The 17574-nt window shown below is 33.5% G+C and overlaps 1 protein-coding gene across 4 annotated transcripts in view; it reads right to left on the bottom strand.

Moving 5' to 3' along the window:
* The window catches only part of ZBBX (zinc finger B-box domain containing), a 149392-nt gene that overhangs the window by 50986 nt on the left and 80832 nt on the right, over nt 1-17574 (bottom strand). For 3 of the 4 annotated variants that reach the window (XM_037841377.1, XM_037841387.1, XM_037841396.1), the window contains 5 exons: nt 9602-9720; nt 9127-9227; nt 7952-8031; nt 6107-6246; nt 1262-1569 (listed from right to left, as the gene is read on the bottom strand). In XM_037841377.1, the coding sequence (XP_037697305.1) occupies nt 1262-1569; nt 6107-6246; nt 7952-8031; nt 9127-9227; nt 9602-9720 (748 nt within the window). The remainder of the gene's footprint in view (nt 1-1261; nt 1570-6106; nt 6247-7951; nt 8032-9126; nt 9228-9601; nt 9721-17574) is intronic. The other variant, XM_037841383.1, reaches the window with a different exon arrangement.

Raw genomic sequence — 17574 nt, 5'->3', positions numbered from 1 at the left:
TAGGAATTAATAGTATTTTATTCTTTTCTTATGTTTATGACTCCCTTTTGCTGCCTTCAAAAATCTTAAATATTGTGCCCCCTCTTCTACAGTTGTAGTTTGTTCTGCTATGATCAACTGTTTCTTCTTCTGGGGAATGGGGGTTAAGCTCATCTGCAGTGGGTCTTTTTGGGGAGAGGAATCCATTATTTGCTAAACTGTAGGAATGTCTTTCCAGAAGGCATTGAGATTTACTTTCAGCATATGTATTAGAGTGTCAATAGACACGGATTAACATTAATGTTAATTTCTAGACTTGGAGATTCTTGGTGAGGAGTGTATTCAAAGTCCAAACCTATGCTAAAAGCTCAAAATCAAGATTTTCATTTTTTAGATAAGGTATTTTATTTACCTAATCCAAATCATAAGCTGAAATCAGTCTCCTTTCATCTTGTGCCTGTGGGCACTTCTCCCAGTACACTCTTTCAGTGACTTAGTAGACATTTAGGAATGCAAGCTTTTTGCAGAGGTCTAAGTTCCAATTTCTCACCCCACATAAGCACAAGACCTGTCACAAAGTGAGAAATCCAATCCTCTAGGTAAAAGTAGCAGCTCAAGTATTTTTTCTGCTTTTTTGTTCCCGCTCCAATTTAGGCACCTTGGAAATTTATTTAAAACGACTTTGAAGGAATAGGAAAATGTTTATTGGCCCAATTTCCCAAGAATCTATTATTAATAATCACTAAAGATTTTTGGTGTACAGAACAGAGATTTAAACATAATTTATAAATTTTGTAATAATGCAATAATCATCTACTTTACCTTTTTTTTTCCTCTAGGAAGAAACAAACAAAAAAAAATGTTCCACTATTTTTTATTAGCTCTCTTCCTGATAGAAGATTACATGCTTCCCTCTAGACTTAAATTAAGCCACATAAACTGGTTCTTTCTACATACCTGTACATATTTCAAATGAATCAGTGACTATTTCATAGTAAAGTGGTAGAAATATTATTTATTTTACTGTTTCATGTTGTGAGCCTTAAAGTATTACTTGTCCTAGAAAACTACTTGTTATAATGACAATAACCATATTGCAATTTGTCCTGTAAGTCATTAACTTCCTTTCTCATATGAGTCACACTTGAATTACCTCATGTTAATAAGGGAGCACATTTTAGCTTCAATAGAACGTAACTTTTAAGATGTATTTTGTCAATATAAAATTCTCTTATGAAACTTCTTATAAAAGTTTTATATGATAAACATAGTAGAAATTTACCAGTGGTGGCTCTGCAGTTTTAGTATCTTCTAAGTTTGGTCTCTCATACAGATTATTAAATTCCAAGGATTCTTTGATGTCTTGGGATAATTTCTCCTCAATGGAAGGTTCTTCTAAATCTATACTTGGCAAAGAATCCTTACTTTTAAGTGAAGTGCTGGAATCATCAGAGTTTTGATTACTTTCTATATCTACACTTTTCTCTTTTAAATTTCTTTCAGAAAGGCTGCTTTCCTCTATTTCTTCAGTGGCAGAAAAGCAAACATCAGGATGAGCAATGTTGTCAAAATCTGTACTTGGAGTTCCTGCTGTTGAAAACACACATTTAAAAAGGTAAATAAATGAATTTAAACAAATAAATAAACTGTTCATAATCTTAAGGTTTTGCATTATAAACCTTTATCAATAAACACTAGTTTATCAAAAATTCCTTACTGATATCTCAGTAATAGGGTATTTTTATTCTGCTTAGCTGGTAAGTGGTAATCCAAATTTACTTACACACTCAAAAACTTTAATGAGCTAGACTAATGGAGGGAGGCAAAACTTTATTTTGTAATGAAATCTTGAAATGACTACAAAATTTTATTTCAGCCTCTGGTTTAATTTCCACTCTTCCACCCCTTATTCCACTCAAATTTTATAACAGCAATTCATGAGAAATAATGCAGAGGAAAACTCAGCTCCACATTTTACCTCTCCTCCCAGTCTGCCCAGTGGAGAGGACAGGGCAAAGAGAAATCTGCCAGATGAAAGCACGGCAGCAGTAGGGGTACAGAAAATGTGTAAGCTGGGACACCTGCCACAGGAAAGCTACAAAATGAGCAAGACTATATTAGTCACTCACCTCATTATGTCTGCTTTAAATGAAGCACTTGGTTTAGCTAGTTGATTTTCAACCTGGCTGCACAATGGAATTATATGTAGGAGCTCTTTAAAATTGACAGTGTATGGGCCCAAGCCCAAACCAATTAAATCAGACTCTCTGGGAGTGAGATTCATGCACTTGGCATAATCACCAAGTTTTCTGGGTGATTATAATGTGTAGCCAGGGTTGTGAAACATCCTGGAATGAATTTTTTGAAGAGTGAAAATACTTTAAGACTTATTTCACCATATTGCTTTCATTTTAAATAAAAGTCTATATACCATTACTCAGATTGAATAAAGCCTCATCAGATAATCTCTTAAACTCTTTCCATTACAGACATATTTTCTCTATAAATAGACTATGTAAAATAGTGGACACATGATTAAAATAGTTTCCAGTGATGCAAATTTTGTCCTGTAGCCCAAAGAACTTACTTGTTGCAATCAAATATTTCATATAACTTAGAAATTATACAGAGTATTTAAAATTTCTATTTACAACTACTCTCACCTCTTACATGGTGATACATTTTGAGAAATGAAGTAACTTTCTTAAAAAAAAAAAAAAAAACTTTATAACTGCTATATAACAAAATACAACTTCCACACTAATGCCATTCTTCCCTCCTAAAACTGAAAAGAAATTATCTTACTTAACAGTCAACAATAGACGGCATATCCTATATTTAAAATTGCCTACAACTAACCTCCACAGTATTTTTGTAAGCCTGTAACATTCCACTATTGGAATCCATTGCTGCTGAATGAGTGACAATTAAATGGTTTTATTAATAATGTTAAAAATGTAATGATCTAGGAATAAATCTAACCAAGGATGTAAAGGACTTGTGCACAGAAAACTATAAAACACTGATAAAAGAAATGAAAGAAGACCTCAGTAAATGGGAGGATATTCCATGTTCATTGATTGGAAAGCTAACTATCATTAAGATGTCATTACTACCCAGAGAAATTTATAGATTCAATGAGATCACAATAAAAAATTCCAACAACCTTCTTTGCAGGAAAAAAAAAAAAAATCCAATCATCAAATTTATATGGAAAGGTAAGGAGCCCCAAATAGGTAAAGCCATCTTGAAACAGAAGAATGAAGTTGGAGGACTCACACTTCCTGATTTTAAAACTTATTACAAAGCCACCATAATCAAAATAGCATGGTACTGGCACAAAGACAAACACATAGAACAATGGAATAGAATTGAGAGCTCAGGAATCAATCCTCACATTTTTTTATGGCCAACTGAGTTTTGACAAGGTGGCAAAGACCATTTAATTGGGAAAGAATAGTCTCCTGAGCAAACGGTGCTGGGAAAACTGAATCTCCATTTGAAAAAAAAGTAGGACCCCTACCTCACACCATATACAAAAAATTTATGCAAAATGGATCAAATACCTAAATGTAAGAGCTAGAACTATCAAACTCCTAAAAGAAAACACAGGGAAGCATCTTTAAGACCTTCTATTAGGCAATGGTTCCTTAGACTTTACACACAAAGCACAATCAACAAAAGAAAAAAATAGATAAACGGGAACTCATCAAAATTAAAAACTTTTTGTCATCAAAGGACCTTATCATGATTGTAAAACAACAATCTACACAATGGGAGAAAATACTTGGAAATCACATATCCAATATCCAATAAAAGATTAATATCCCGAATATATAAAAATAAACGTCAACTTCACAAGACAAACAACCCAATTTGAAAATGGGAAAAGACTTGAACAGATATCTCTCCAAAGAAGAAATACAAATAGCCAGAAAGTACAAGAAAAGATGCTCAAAATTATTAGCCACCAGGGAAATGCAAATCAAAATGGCAATGCAATACCATTTCACACCCATTAGAATGGCTGCTATTAAAAAAAGAAAGAGAGAGAGAAAATAACAAGTGTTGGAGAGGATGCAGACAAATAGGAACACTCAATCATTGCTTCTGGCAATGTAAAGTGATGTAGCTGCTGTGGAAGACAGTTTGGCATTTCCTCAGAAAGCTAAGTATAAAGCTACCATATGACCTGGCAATCCCACTACTAGGTATAAACCCAAAAGAATTGAAAGCAGGGACTCAGATATTTTCACACTGATGTTTATAGTGGCATTATTCACAATTATTCCAAAATATGGAAGCAACCCAAGTGTCCATCAACCAATGAATGGATAAATAAAGTGTGGTATATATGTTCAATGGAATATTATTCAGCTGTAAAAAGGAATGAAGTCCTGATACATGTGACAACATGGATTAGCCTTGAAGACATTATGTTGAGTGAAATAAGGCAGACACAAAAAAACAAATATTGTAGTATCTCACTGATTTGAAACAATTAGAATATGCAAACTCAAAAAGAGTCAGAATCCAGAATATAGCTTACCAGCAGACAGGGCAGGGATAGAGAATGGGAAGTTAAGGCTTAAACATACAGGGTTCCTATTTGGAATGACAGAAATGTTTGGTAATGGAAGGTGGTGATGGTAGCACAACACTGTGAATGCAATTAACAGTACTGAAATATATATATATTATGAATATGATTAAAAGGGGAAATGTTAGTGTGTATATACGGTAACAGAATAAAAATTTAAAACAAAATCTATGGAATTACACTACACAAGCAGTGAACCCTAAGTTAACCATGTACTTTAATTAATAGTACAATCATAAAAATGTGCTATCATCTATTGTAGCAAATGTTCCACACAGCACAAGTTGTTATTGGTGGGGTGGTATATGAGAACCCGGTATTTTATGCATCATTGTTCTGCAACCTCATAACTTCTCTAATAAATAAAAAAAAAAAAAGTAACAAAGTACAGATATGATTTCATTTAGCCCATTCATTTGAAGCCTTAAGTCATAAAAATTAAGAGTCTTTAAAATAACACTCTTATCGGCATTTAAGTTCACCATTTTCCATGCTCCAACTCAGTCAGACAAGAACACACTCATCTTCTGGGTCAGATCTGGAGCTCTGCAATGTCTTAAGTCATCGTGATGGCACAGTTCATAGTTGGTTATAAGAGTTTAGTGGATTGTAGTTGAAATGTCAAAACTGGCAGGATTGCAACAAATATATCACTTTTCTCTACTTTCTACTGCCCAAACAGAAGGTAGTCATCAGTTTTACAACTAGTTATTTTCAATAACGTTCTCTAGTACCTTTCAAGTCCTTCACATAAAATATATAAATATATATCTTGCTCAGTGCAGGGTTGTTACAAAACTTCAATTTGTAAAAACCACAGTATCAATATAATGAAGTGCAATAAAACAAGTATGTCTGTACAATATTTAAAAGACAGCTTGGTAATAATTTCCTGTATTTAGCTTAGGAAAGTAAGATCTATGAAAGTGACATGGTCAAGGTCACAACATAATTTAATGGCATAAATGGAACCAAATCTAACTACCAGGCCAGGATACTCTGCTGTGACTGTCTTTAAATGATGATCTCACCATCTGGGAATTGATACCAGGTGTGTGCATACATAAGTCTAATCTACGGTTCCCCAGGGAACTACGAGTTATCACAATGTAGAAGCATAAGAGGTTTGGTTTTGTTTTTATCCCTAATGTGAAATTTTATATCTTATTTGAATATTTTTGAAAAAGGTTCAATTCAAATGAAGGTGAAAGGGTGCCAATCAGATTTTTGTCACTGAAAGTCCTTCCATGGGATCCCTTAATTGCTATCTCAGTCCATAATAACTTTTAGCGAGACTTATATTGACTGCTTTTTCTTCTGAATACAAACATTGTTACCCATTAACTTAAAAGAGTATTTTTTAGAAAATTACATATATTTTAAAATAAATTTCTCCCAAGTACTAATTTTTCTGGTTTTAAAATGAACAACATAGAAGGCAATGCATAGACTGTAAGAATACCTATCTGTTCTATTAAATTACCAATATTCAACATTAATAATATTAAGCAAAAAGAAAAAAGTTACCTTTTGAGTTATTTTTACAGTATGAAGAGCTGTTGCTCGGACAAAGATTTAAGAGGCCTGTTTTTTCCTTAGTGAAATTAAGTTGATAGATGTCATTCTGATATGGAAAAGTATTCTTCTGAAAATCATGAAATATCCAACTTTCATGTTTAGGAATGAGCAGAAGAAAAGAATTGAAAGAAATGATTTTAAAAAGTAAAAATAAAACATTCCAATTTATTAAAACAAATATAGTAAAATCTAATGGATTGGTGTGTTCGTTCTTGTTAATTGAATATTTGTTTTATCCTCACTGAGGACATATTCTAAACTATGAATAACTATACAGTACTACGGATAAAAAAGGAACAGGCAATTGGCCAAATTTGACTTAACTGCAACATTTCTATTTAAAATTTGTATTTTAAAACATGTTGAAATAAATTTTATTTCTAATAATCTTTCCAGAAATGCAGAGATCTCTTTCAAGCTCATTGAAATCTGATGTAACAGAAGTTTTATTGCTACATAACATTATTTATTAATCAATTAACTATATGAAAGTAGTATGTAGTATCTAAGTTTCAATTTCTAATGATTACCACCTGTAAACATAATTAAATTTAACATTTTCTATGAATTAAATATTACAAATAACACCCAAATATTATTTAGCCTCTACATAGTACCATCATCAAAATTCAAGGATTATAAGTAATGAAAAAGGTCCTTTTGTGTCTTTATGATACCCATGAGGGAGAGAAAATTAATATAGTTCTATGGCACCTACAAACCAAAGCTGTATAACTACTTCCAAAAAACAATCAATAACTTTTTCTGCCTCTTCTAATACTATGCATGGGGTCAAAGCAAGACGTGATAAAATGTACTGAAAAACCAAATACATAGATACAGCAAAATGCCATTCACTCCCTTGGGGATACAGCAGTGGATATAAACATCTTATCTGTTAACCGGAAGGTTGTCTCCTGCCAATACGTGCTTCCAAAAGCACATTTGCTTTGAAAATATCCGGGTCTATGGGTCTATGTGTCCAAATCTGTTGTTCTGTGTGTGTGTGTGTGTGTGTGTGTGTGTGTGTGTGTGTGTGTGGAGGGGGCAGGGTGCAAGGGCATCACTTAAGGTCCATAGCTGTACTACAATACCATCAAGGACCTAAAATTAATCTGAACAGGTACACAAAGAATCGGTACAGGATCTAGTTGGTAGGCACTTTGTTCCCCTGGTTACCTAAGTTAATGCTTTATAGTTAAATATCTGAAATTACAGCTAAAGTTGCAACAGCAAGAGGGAAATGGAGTAATTTTTAACTTTACTAACAAATACAACTAGATATTTTTCATTTGGAAATGACAAAATTCTACATAACAGTTGCAGAGTGAACCAATATACTTCATTTATTTAATTAATCACATAGTAAAATCTACATAGGAAGTAATCTATAATTCAGGAGCTCTTTTTGCCTCTCAACCTAATCATGGGTATAACTGCTTTTATTTAGGGTTCACAGCAAAGTGAGTAAGGAAAATTCAAAGGAGTATCTCTGGAGAAAAGATGTAAGCTCATATGAAGTATATCAGACTTGCTCAGACATTTCAACTAATAACCATTCATAAATAATCCATGTATTAAATAAGAGTATAAACAATCATTATAGACAATTTTCTAATTGCTGAAGTTGACAAATAGCAGTATTGTTCACACATTAAACATAACAAGTAAAACATACTCAACACTGAAGTCACATGTTTCACTTCCCCTCCCCCAACAAACTTCTCATCTGAAGAGACAGTTATCTTTTGTGACCTTTTAATAAGCGTTTGAAATGAATAGGAAAGATCTTACCTTTGTTGACTATCTGCATCAGCTAATTCAACCTTGTAAGGCACAACATCTCCTGGTTCTTCAAATTCCTCTTCATAAGTCTTATTAAATGAATATATTATTATAGTCAATAAATTTACTATATATGAACTAGCTAGCTTATGGATGATATTCAGTGTATTCTCTTTCTACAGATAATTTCATATACACTCTACCTATGTGCCATAAAATATGAATTCTATGAGAACTAAACAAATTCAGCACCAATTGATAGAGGACATTCATTGTGTCAGTCACTTTATTACCACTATCATGCCCCAAACCAACAATAACAAATTATATTTTATTATGACCCACTATTTACATTTTATTATGACCTACTATGTGCCAAGTATATCAGTGACTAAGATGTTTCTAATTAACTGACTGGCATGTTTTAAGCTTACTGTATGTGTCAATAATTTAATGAATGGCACATACAAACATGTGGATGTCTGTGTATGAGTGTGTGTGTGAGTGTAATTATTTGCCTAGTAGTTCAAATCCATCCAGAGGTAAAATAAAGAGAGAGAAACAAACGAAAATGTATAAAACAAGAGGTATGTTGTTCTACTAGATGTTTAGAACTTCAGAAATGCCCTAATTGTCTTGAACCCTAACCCTGCAGGGGTTTTGACTGGCCCTAGCTCTAGCTGATTCTAGCTTCCAAGGGATTTGTGTTTGAGTTATTATTATACTAAACCCTTCAAATATTAAGTGCCCAATTTCTTCCTTTAAGTTGAAAATAATTTTAAATGACAGTCAAGAAACTACATTTGCACATCAATTTTAATAAATAGCTACTATGTAATGGGACTAACCTTTGTTTAAAAGTCAGATAACATAAAGAACTAAATTGAACAAACACAAAATCACATTTCTGTAAGTCAAAATAGTGAAGTGTCTTCTAACCTTTCATACTTCAAGCTTCTAAAAAAGGTAACACAATATAAATTCAATGTACAAATTTACTCATTAGGTTAGAAAGACACTCTGCTTTATTCCTATGAGCATGTTTAAATGCAAACACTTGTAAATTTCCTATTAAACTATGTTGAATGAAGAAAGAAATCTTGTAGAAAATAGTACCCAGTTGTAAATATGTGCTTCTTAATTTCCTGTTGGTTAAGTGATGTGAATGATCATTACACACTTACATCATCCAGTTCTATTATCTTTAAAGATGGTTCAGGTCTCACTTCTTCTCTGTTTTCTACTGGCAAAAAAAGAGCTGGATGTTGTACTTTGGTCTCCTCAACTAGAAAATAAAATTAGAAAATAAAACCAAAGGATATATGTTACCTGGAAAATTCCTTTTTTCAAAGTCACAATAAAAAAGATGTTCTCCTGTGTATCCACAAGAAGATACAACCACTGTTAATTTCCCCAGCTCAAGTGAAATTCACACTTTCTTAGCATTCAATTTTTAAGTTAAATTGTTTTAATTAAGGCAAAGTAACTGTAGGGAAAGGTAAGAAGAGTGTATGCATGATTTTGATCTGGAGTTCAAGGGCTACACAGTCTAGTAGAGAATGATACAATAAAGAAAACCAAAAGCATCTGACGATTAATGCTTGGTTTGTTCACTCTGAAGTAATAAATTTGCAAATATATAATAAAGGCTGAACTAACCATCACTATTGTCATCATTTTCATCATTTTCATCCTGAGAAAACTGTGTCTCACTAGTGGTTTTACATGAACGGATGAATGTAGCCGGTTGAATGTTAAGAAGTTGGTCCTGTGGAGTTCTACAAAATAAAAGGAAATCAATTACAAGACTCAAATATATTATCTGAAAGTTTCCCAAATAAGATCTTGATTTATTTAATCAAAAAGTGAGTGTACAAAAGTAATGATTTTGTAGCTGTTGCTTTAATTTTTAGCTGTAGCTTTAATTCAAAGGAAAAAGGTATGATTGTATAATAGAATCACAATCTACAAAATAACTTGATATATTGAAATGGCATTACATAAGATTGTTTTTAATTGCATACCCTACTTTTTGTTTGGTTTTATTTAAGATGAAAAGCAAAGTTATGATAAAGTCAATGCTTTCACTAAAGATGCATGGAGTCCACACAACATGACACACAAAGACTGATCTATTAATGTGTGTTTTATCTCAGAGCCTCAGAATTACATTGATGAGTTCTAAAGAAATCTGAAGGTATTTTTCTAAATGCCACCAACCCACTAGAATGATAAAACAGCCTCTCACCATTTTATGAGTGTGAAAGCGTTCTGGATGTGGCATGTAAGACCCAAATAATTAACAATGGAGATTAATATGATCCAACTTATATGGGAGGCAATGAAGCCCAGGGATCCTCAGAGGCCAAGGGCATGTTTTTGTATCCAAAGGATGCCCCCAGGTTAACAGAGATTTACTTTTCAACCAAGAATATAAGTAGCCGTTCTGCTCTTTTAGCCCCACCGTGTAAGTTCTTGGAGTCCTCGTGGAAAGTCAGGGTCTCCTTAAAAATATCAGTAGTTAATGAATCTTAAAATGTACCAGTTTAAGTATATTAAGTAACTAGTGTAAGTATATTAAATCTTTATTTAATCCTCACAAAATGATTACATGGATACTAGTATTATCTTAATTTTACAGATGGAGAAAGGAAAGCATTTTATAAAGATGTAAAATAATTTGCTTAAAGTCATTCAGTTAGTAAATGCAGAAAACGGATCTGAACCCAAGCAGGCTGCCTCTTGGAGTCCAAATTCTTAACCATTACACTATATTGATTCTCCCGAAGCTTACAGAGGCAATGAAACTTTGATAACCTTATTGGAGGGTTATGGCTATGTGCATTTTTCCCAATATATATAATGTGTATATCAAAACACTACAAAATATTTTTGTACCACTCAGCTTTGTACCTTAAAACAAATTTGATAAGCATGACATCTTACATTTATCATTCCATTAAATAATGGATAAAAATATCAAAGAGTATAAGGTCAAAGGCAAATTGGCTTCTGGCCATTAAAAACCTCTTTCCAGTTTGACACGGATCATCAGAAGCCATTCTGGACTAACTTCAATCACGGATACACATAAATGTACTGTTACACACACATTCCTTCATGAAGTGAAAATTTCTCTAATTTTATGAATGAAAGCCCTGAACCAAAGACTTACAGAGTCTAGATAATGGAGTACTGGAGCTGAAAGGTCTCTTGTAGATTGTGTATTCTTAACTCAGTATTTTATAGATGAGGAAACTTGGAATGAGAGCATTTAAGTGATTTACTCATGAACAAACAACTAGCTAGTCATGAAATTAAGACTAAATTCTGGATATTGGGACTCTGGCACTAATACATTTTTTAAAAAGATCAAGGTGCTATAAATATCTTTTAGAATAGACTTCACCTCTCCAGATTTTCTTCTTTTAAAATTCAAACAAATATTTATTAAGCATTGCCCAATTCATTTGGAGAAGAAACCTGTGATGAGTGATTCTAAATCTGTTCTGTGAATCAATGTTAGGCTGTTTGCATCAGAACCATCAAGGAGGATTTTTTTATTGCAGTGTCTCAACCCTTAAAGAAACTAATTAGTAGGTCTGTTTGGGGTTTAGTTTAGGAATCAGTATTTTAAAAACTTGCTTCTGATGATCAGCTAGAATTGGGAAATACAGGTAATGAATAGAGTAGGGGAACTAGAGCCAGAATACCAGGTAATTGCTAGCATCTGTCCTTGAAATATTCTGGTACACTTATATGAAGCCTTCCGGGCATTTAAAGGATCCACTACAAATGGGACTATTAAGACCTATCAACACTTATGTATTGGTTGCAAGGTAAAGTACAAAAAGAAGTTACTATCCAAATCTGGAAAGAAATACTATTATAAAAGTTAGCAACATATATTGATAAGCCTATTATTAAACAAAGTAATCCAGAGGCAAGAGTAAGGTCTATACCTTGATCATGGTTATCAGTGTAAGTAACTTTTCAGGACCTTCTTTCCTGAAGCACAGCACCAGAAGTGCGTTGCATACTTGCGAATTACAAATAGATTACCCTACACTAACATCTATAAGTAAAATAGGAAGCATTAAATCAAACATGATTACCATTAAAAATGTAAATAAGACCCCAGTAAATACATTCACTAACTGCTCTTCCCTGCTAAGCAAAAGGCTAACATTCAGTATTCAGCACAGCTCAGGACTTGATGTGCCCAGAATTAAAGTTTCTTGTATGTGTTTAAGCACAAATGATCAAATGATGGCCGTCACTTAATAAAAAAATAGTGCATCTTCTTTTATTGTATAAGAATCTCAATATGAGTCAATATTGAAAGGTAGCTACCAAAAAAGATAAATGACCTTGGGATCACTTTGATGATGTAGTAACTGCTGTATTAGAAAGGGGATTGACAGATATATACCACTGAGTTTCACACATGCAAGGCTGTTATAAGCATTTACTTTAAAAGGGATATAGACAACCTGGGTAATTGTTACATAGGAATAATCAGAACAGTAAGTGAATGGGGGCTGCATGGTGATGTCATCAACTTAGTGACATAAAATATCCCCTGAAAAAGCCTCCCAGATTCAGTGAAAAAATAGACAAATCCCACCTGATTAGAAATCTTGGTCCCACACAGGTTGAGAATTACATAGAGACAGCAGCCTAGATCCCTCCCTCCCATTCGGGATGCAGAACATAAAGCAATTTAACAGCAGTCAGTTAAAGCACCAAGCATATCCAGGCACAAGTATTCAAGTGCACAAAGACCCAGGGCAGAACAAAAGCTGCTGAGGAGTGCCACATATAAAAGAGTCCCTGGTGGGGGGAGGGGGTGTGGGGAGAAAGAGAACTTGGTGGTGCCAAGATGCACCTAACCACAGTGCCCCAAAATCCATGATGCAAATACCAGCAAAACTGAAGGGAGAAACAGATGTCTCTACAACAATAGTTGGAGATTTCAATATACCACTATCATAAATAGATAGATGATCAAGGCAGAAGATCAGTAAGGAAACAAAGAAATTGAATAATATGATAAATGAACCAGAGCTAACAGACATATACAGAACAGAACACTGCACCCCCAAACAGCAAGATCTACATTTTTCTCAAGTGTACATGTATCATTTTCAGGATAAACCACATGTTGGGTCACAAAACAAGACTCAATAAATTTAAAAAGACTGAAATTGACCATAATGAAATGAAGCTGGAAATCAATAACAGGCATAGAACTGGAAAATCCACAAATATATGCAAGTTAAATAATACACTCTTAAATAATCAGTGTTAAAAGAAAAAATTGCAAGGGGAATGAATAAATATCTTGAGACAAATGAAAATAACACCATATATCAAAACTTATGGGACACAGCGAAAGTAGTGCTAGAGGGAAATTTACAACCCTAAATGACTACATTAAAAAAGAAGAAAGAGCTAAAATAAAAGACCTAACTGCATATCTGGAGGCACTAGAATAAAAACAGCAAACTAATCCCAAAGCAGACAGAAGGAAAGAAATAATAAAGATTTGAGCAGAAATAAGTGAAACTGAGGATAAAGAAAGAGAGAATTGACAAAACCCAAAGTTGGTTCATTGAGAAGATGAATAAAATTTGCAAACCCTTAGCTCGAGTGGCACAGAAAAAAAAAAAAAAAAAAAAAAAAAAGAGAGAGAGAGAAGTTGCAAATACATAAAATCAGAAATGAGACAGGGGACATTACTACTGACCCCACAGAAATATAAGAGATCATAAGAGGAAACTATGAACAACTGTATGCCAACAAATTCTATAACCTAAATGAAACAGACAAATTCCTAGAAACACACAAACAACCTGTACTGACTTGAGAAGACATCGAAGATTACAACCAACCAATTACAAGAGATTTAATCGGTAATTGAAACTGACCAACAAAGAAAAGTCCAAAAGAGACGGTTTCACAGATGAATTCTAAGAATCATTACAAGAAAAGCTAATATCAATTCTGCTCAAATTCTTGCAAAAAGTGAGCAGAAGGAAACACTGAAGAAAATGTAGGGAAGCATCTTCAGGATCTTGTATTAGGCAATGGTTTCTTAGACTTTACACTGAAATCACAAGCAACAAAAGAAAACATAGATAAATGGGACTCATCAAAATCAAAAACTGTTGCACCTCAAAGGGCTTTGTCACAAAAGTGAAAAGACAACCTACACAATGGGGAGAAAATATTTGGAAACCACATACCTAATAAGGAATTAATATTCAGAATTTATACAGAAATTCTACAACTTAATAAAAAGATAAACATCCCAATTAAAAAACTGGCAAAAGACTTGAACAGAGATCTTTCCAAAGAGGATAGAAAAGTGGCTACAGAGTACATGAAAAGATGCTCAACATCACTACTTATTAGGGACACACAAATCAAAACCACAATGAGATATCCTTTCACATCCACTAGAATGGCTAGTATTCTTAAAAGATTTTTTAAAAAGCAGTAAATACAAGTGTTGGAGAGCATGTGGAGTAATAGGAACACTTACTCATTGCTGGTGAGAACATAAAATTGTGCAGATGCTGTGGAAAACAGTTTGGCAGTTCTTCAGAAAGCTAAGTAAAGAATTACCATGTGAGCTGGCAATCCCACTACTAGGTATATACCCAGAAGAAATGAAAGTTGGGATGAAAACAGATATTTAAACACTGATGTTTACAGCGACATTATTTACAATTGTCAAAAGGTGGAAGCAACCCAAGTGTCCATCAACTGAAGAATGGATAAACAACATGTGGTATATGCATACAATGGAATATTATTCAGTTGTAAAAAGGAATGAAGTCCTGATACATGCAACAGTATGGATGTACCTTGAAGATACTATGCTGAGTGAAGTAAGCCAGACACAAAAGGACAAATACTGTATAATCTCACTGATATTAACTGGTTATAATAAGCAAAGTCACAGAGTTAGAATCTAGAATATAGGTAACTAGTGGATAGATTGGGGTTAGAGAATGGGGAATTGATTCTTAATTTTTACAGAATTTCAATTTAGGTTGATTGCAAAAGTTTGGAAATGGATGCTGGTGATGGTAGCACATTTTTGTGAGTATAATTAACAACACTGAATTATATAGGTGAATGTGGTTTAAAGTGGAAAGTTTATGTCTCATATGTTACTCAAATAAAAATTAAAAGATAAAAAATAGGACTGTATAACACAGTGAACCCTTCTGTAGATGATAGTTAATAGTACAAGTATAGGAATTATCTTTCATGAATTCTAACAAATGCATGACACTAATACAAAGTGTTGATAATAAGACAGAATATGGGAAAAATATACCTACTGTAAACTATGGACCATAGTTAATAGTACTAATTTAATAACCTTTCATCATTTTTAATAATGGTAACTACTGTTTAAAAAAAGTACAATTATAAAAAAGTGCTATCATCATTTGTAACAAAGGTTTCACACTAATGCAAGGTGTTGGTGGTTGGGTGGTGTATGGAATCCTTTATTTATGCATGGTTGTTCTGTAAACCCACTTCTCTAATAAACGAATTTTTTTAAAAAGTAGTAAATGAATGAACTTGAAAGTCTGCCACATAAACCACAATGAGATACAAACACATGACTATTAAAATGGCAATAAAATGAGGAGGAACTGAAAAGACTAGGAGCTAGCAAGGATAGGGATCATCTGGAACAATCATGTATTTTGAGAAGGAATGCCACTTTTGAAAACCACTGGCAGTTTAGCAGTTTCTCATAAAGTTAAACATAAATTTACCATACAAGTCAACAACTCTACTCCTAGGAATTTGCTTACTGAGGTGAATTAAAAACTTATCTTTAAACAAAAATCTATCTAAAAATGTTTATAACAGCTTTAATCATACTTAGGAAAAAGCTGAAAAACACCAGGATATTCTTCAACAGATGAAGAGATAATCAAACTGTGGAACATCAATACAAAGGACTACTACTCAGCAATGAAAAGGACTGGAGCATTGATTTATGCAATATGGATTAATCTTAAATGCATTTTACTAAAGTAAAGGAACCAGAAATAAAAGGCTACATTTTATTTCATTTATATTACATTCAGTAAAATGTAAATTGATGAAGATGGAAAACAGATTGGTGATTGCCAGGAGTTGCAGAAAACGGATTGACTATAAAGGGAAAGTGTAAGTGAGTTTTTGGGGTGCTGGAACTGTGCTGTTTGGTACTGTGGCAGATACATGACAGTATGCATTTGTAAAAACCCACAGAACTATAAACCACAATTTTACTCTATGCAAATAAAAAAAATCAACTAGGATGTGGGGAGAACACAATAGCATAACTACACCAAGGAGGTAGGAAGAAATAAGCAGGCCTAAGTAACTTTGGAAAACTTGGTTTTGACTGGAAACTGTAGACTAAAGAAAAAAAGCACTGTACACAAACACTGTACTCAAGTTAGTAAATTTGTTTCTCACAGCAGTGAGTTGGAAACTACTTTATTTGTATACTAGGGTTGGACAGATTAGTAAACCTATTATGTATCATGAGCATTAGGTTTCTCATTATAGATTAAAGAAATTACAAATAAGCAAGGAAGAATGCTAAATGAATCCCTCCATACTGGTTTAGAGTCAAAGGTATCAGTGTGTACTCATATTTACTTTAGTGGATAGCCTAGATAGAAAGGTATACAAATTTAGATGCATGTGTATACATGTGTTAGAACAAATACATATATATCCTAGCTCTGTCCTCCAAGAAGACCTAGAAGTTGTGACATCTGAGCAGGAATAAACACACCTAAAGTCCGTATCTAGAGTTCTGAAGACAATTCTCCAATAAACAGAATCAGGATTTCTGAAGAAATGATTCCAAGGCTGTGGCGGGGAAAACACATGTTGGGTTGCAGAAAAATAAAGAGATGCTCAAAACAAACCAACAGACAAATAAAATAGGATGGGGCACGTCAAAAGGACAGTGTAGCCAACTTGAAAGAGCTCCCAATGGCCAAAACAGGTACAACTTGAGTCACAAAATAATTAACAATATATTGGATATTAATCCAAATAATAAAATATCCATGAGTCTGCATAAATAAACAACTGAATAAATACAAGAAATGAACAACTCTTTCTTGAACAATTCCAGAAGTAATGAAGGAAATAGAAAACCACCAGTAGAAGAGAAGAGTAATAACTGCTGCAGGCAAAATCTACTGAAGAATGCTAAAGTTAGCAGGTGAAAGTTTAAGGAAAAACAGGATATTTGCATGGTCTTAAAGCATCTTCCTTAATATATTTATTAATTACCAAGAGAACATCTTGACTCTATAGTAGTGAAACTGATTGAACACCACCTTAAACACATGATCAAGGTTAACATCACCAGTAAAACCTACCAACATATGATCCCATGATTCCATGCACTAAGATGGGCACTCACCTCTGAGGTGTTCGTCCTCAAAATGTTTAACCTCAATCTATTCATGACAACACATCTGACAGACCCAAAATGAGGGGCATTCTATGTAATACCTGGCAAGTGCTTTTTTTAAGGTCATGAAAGAGAAGGGAAGGCTGAGAAACTGCTATGGACTGAAAGAGACTAAGGA

This window comes from Choloepus didactylus, chromosome 1 (assembly GCF_015220235.1).
Source record: "Choloepus didactylus isolate mChoDid1 chromosome 1, mChoDid1.pri, whole genome shotgun sequence".
Lineage (NCBI taxonomy): Eukaryota > Metazoa > Chordata > Mammalia > Pilosa > Megalonychidae > Choloepus > Choloepus didactylus.
This window is presented reverse-complemented; position numbering and strand designations above follow the sequence as displayed.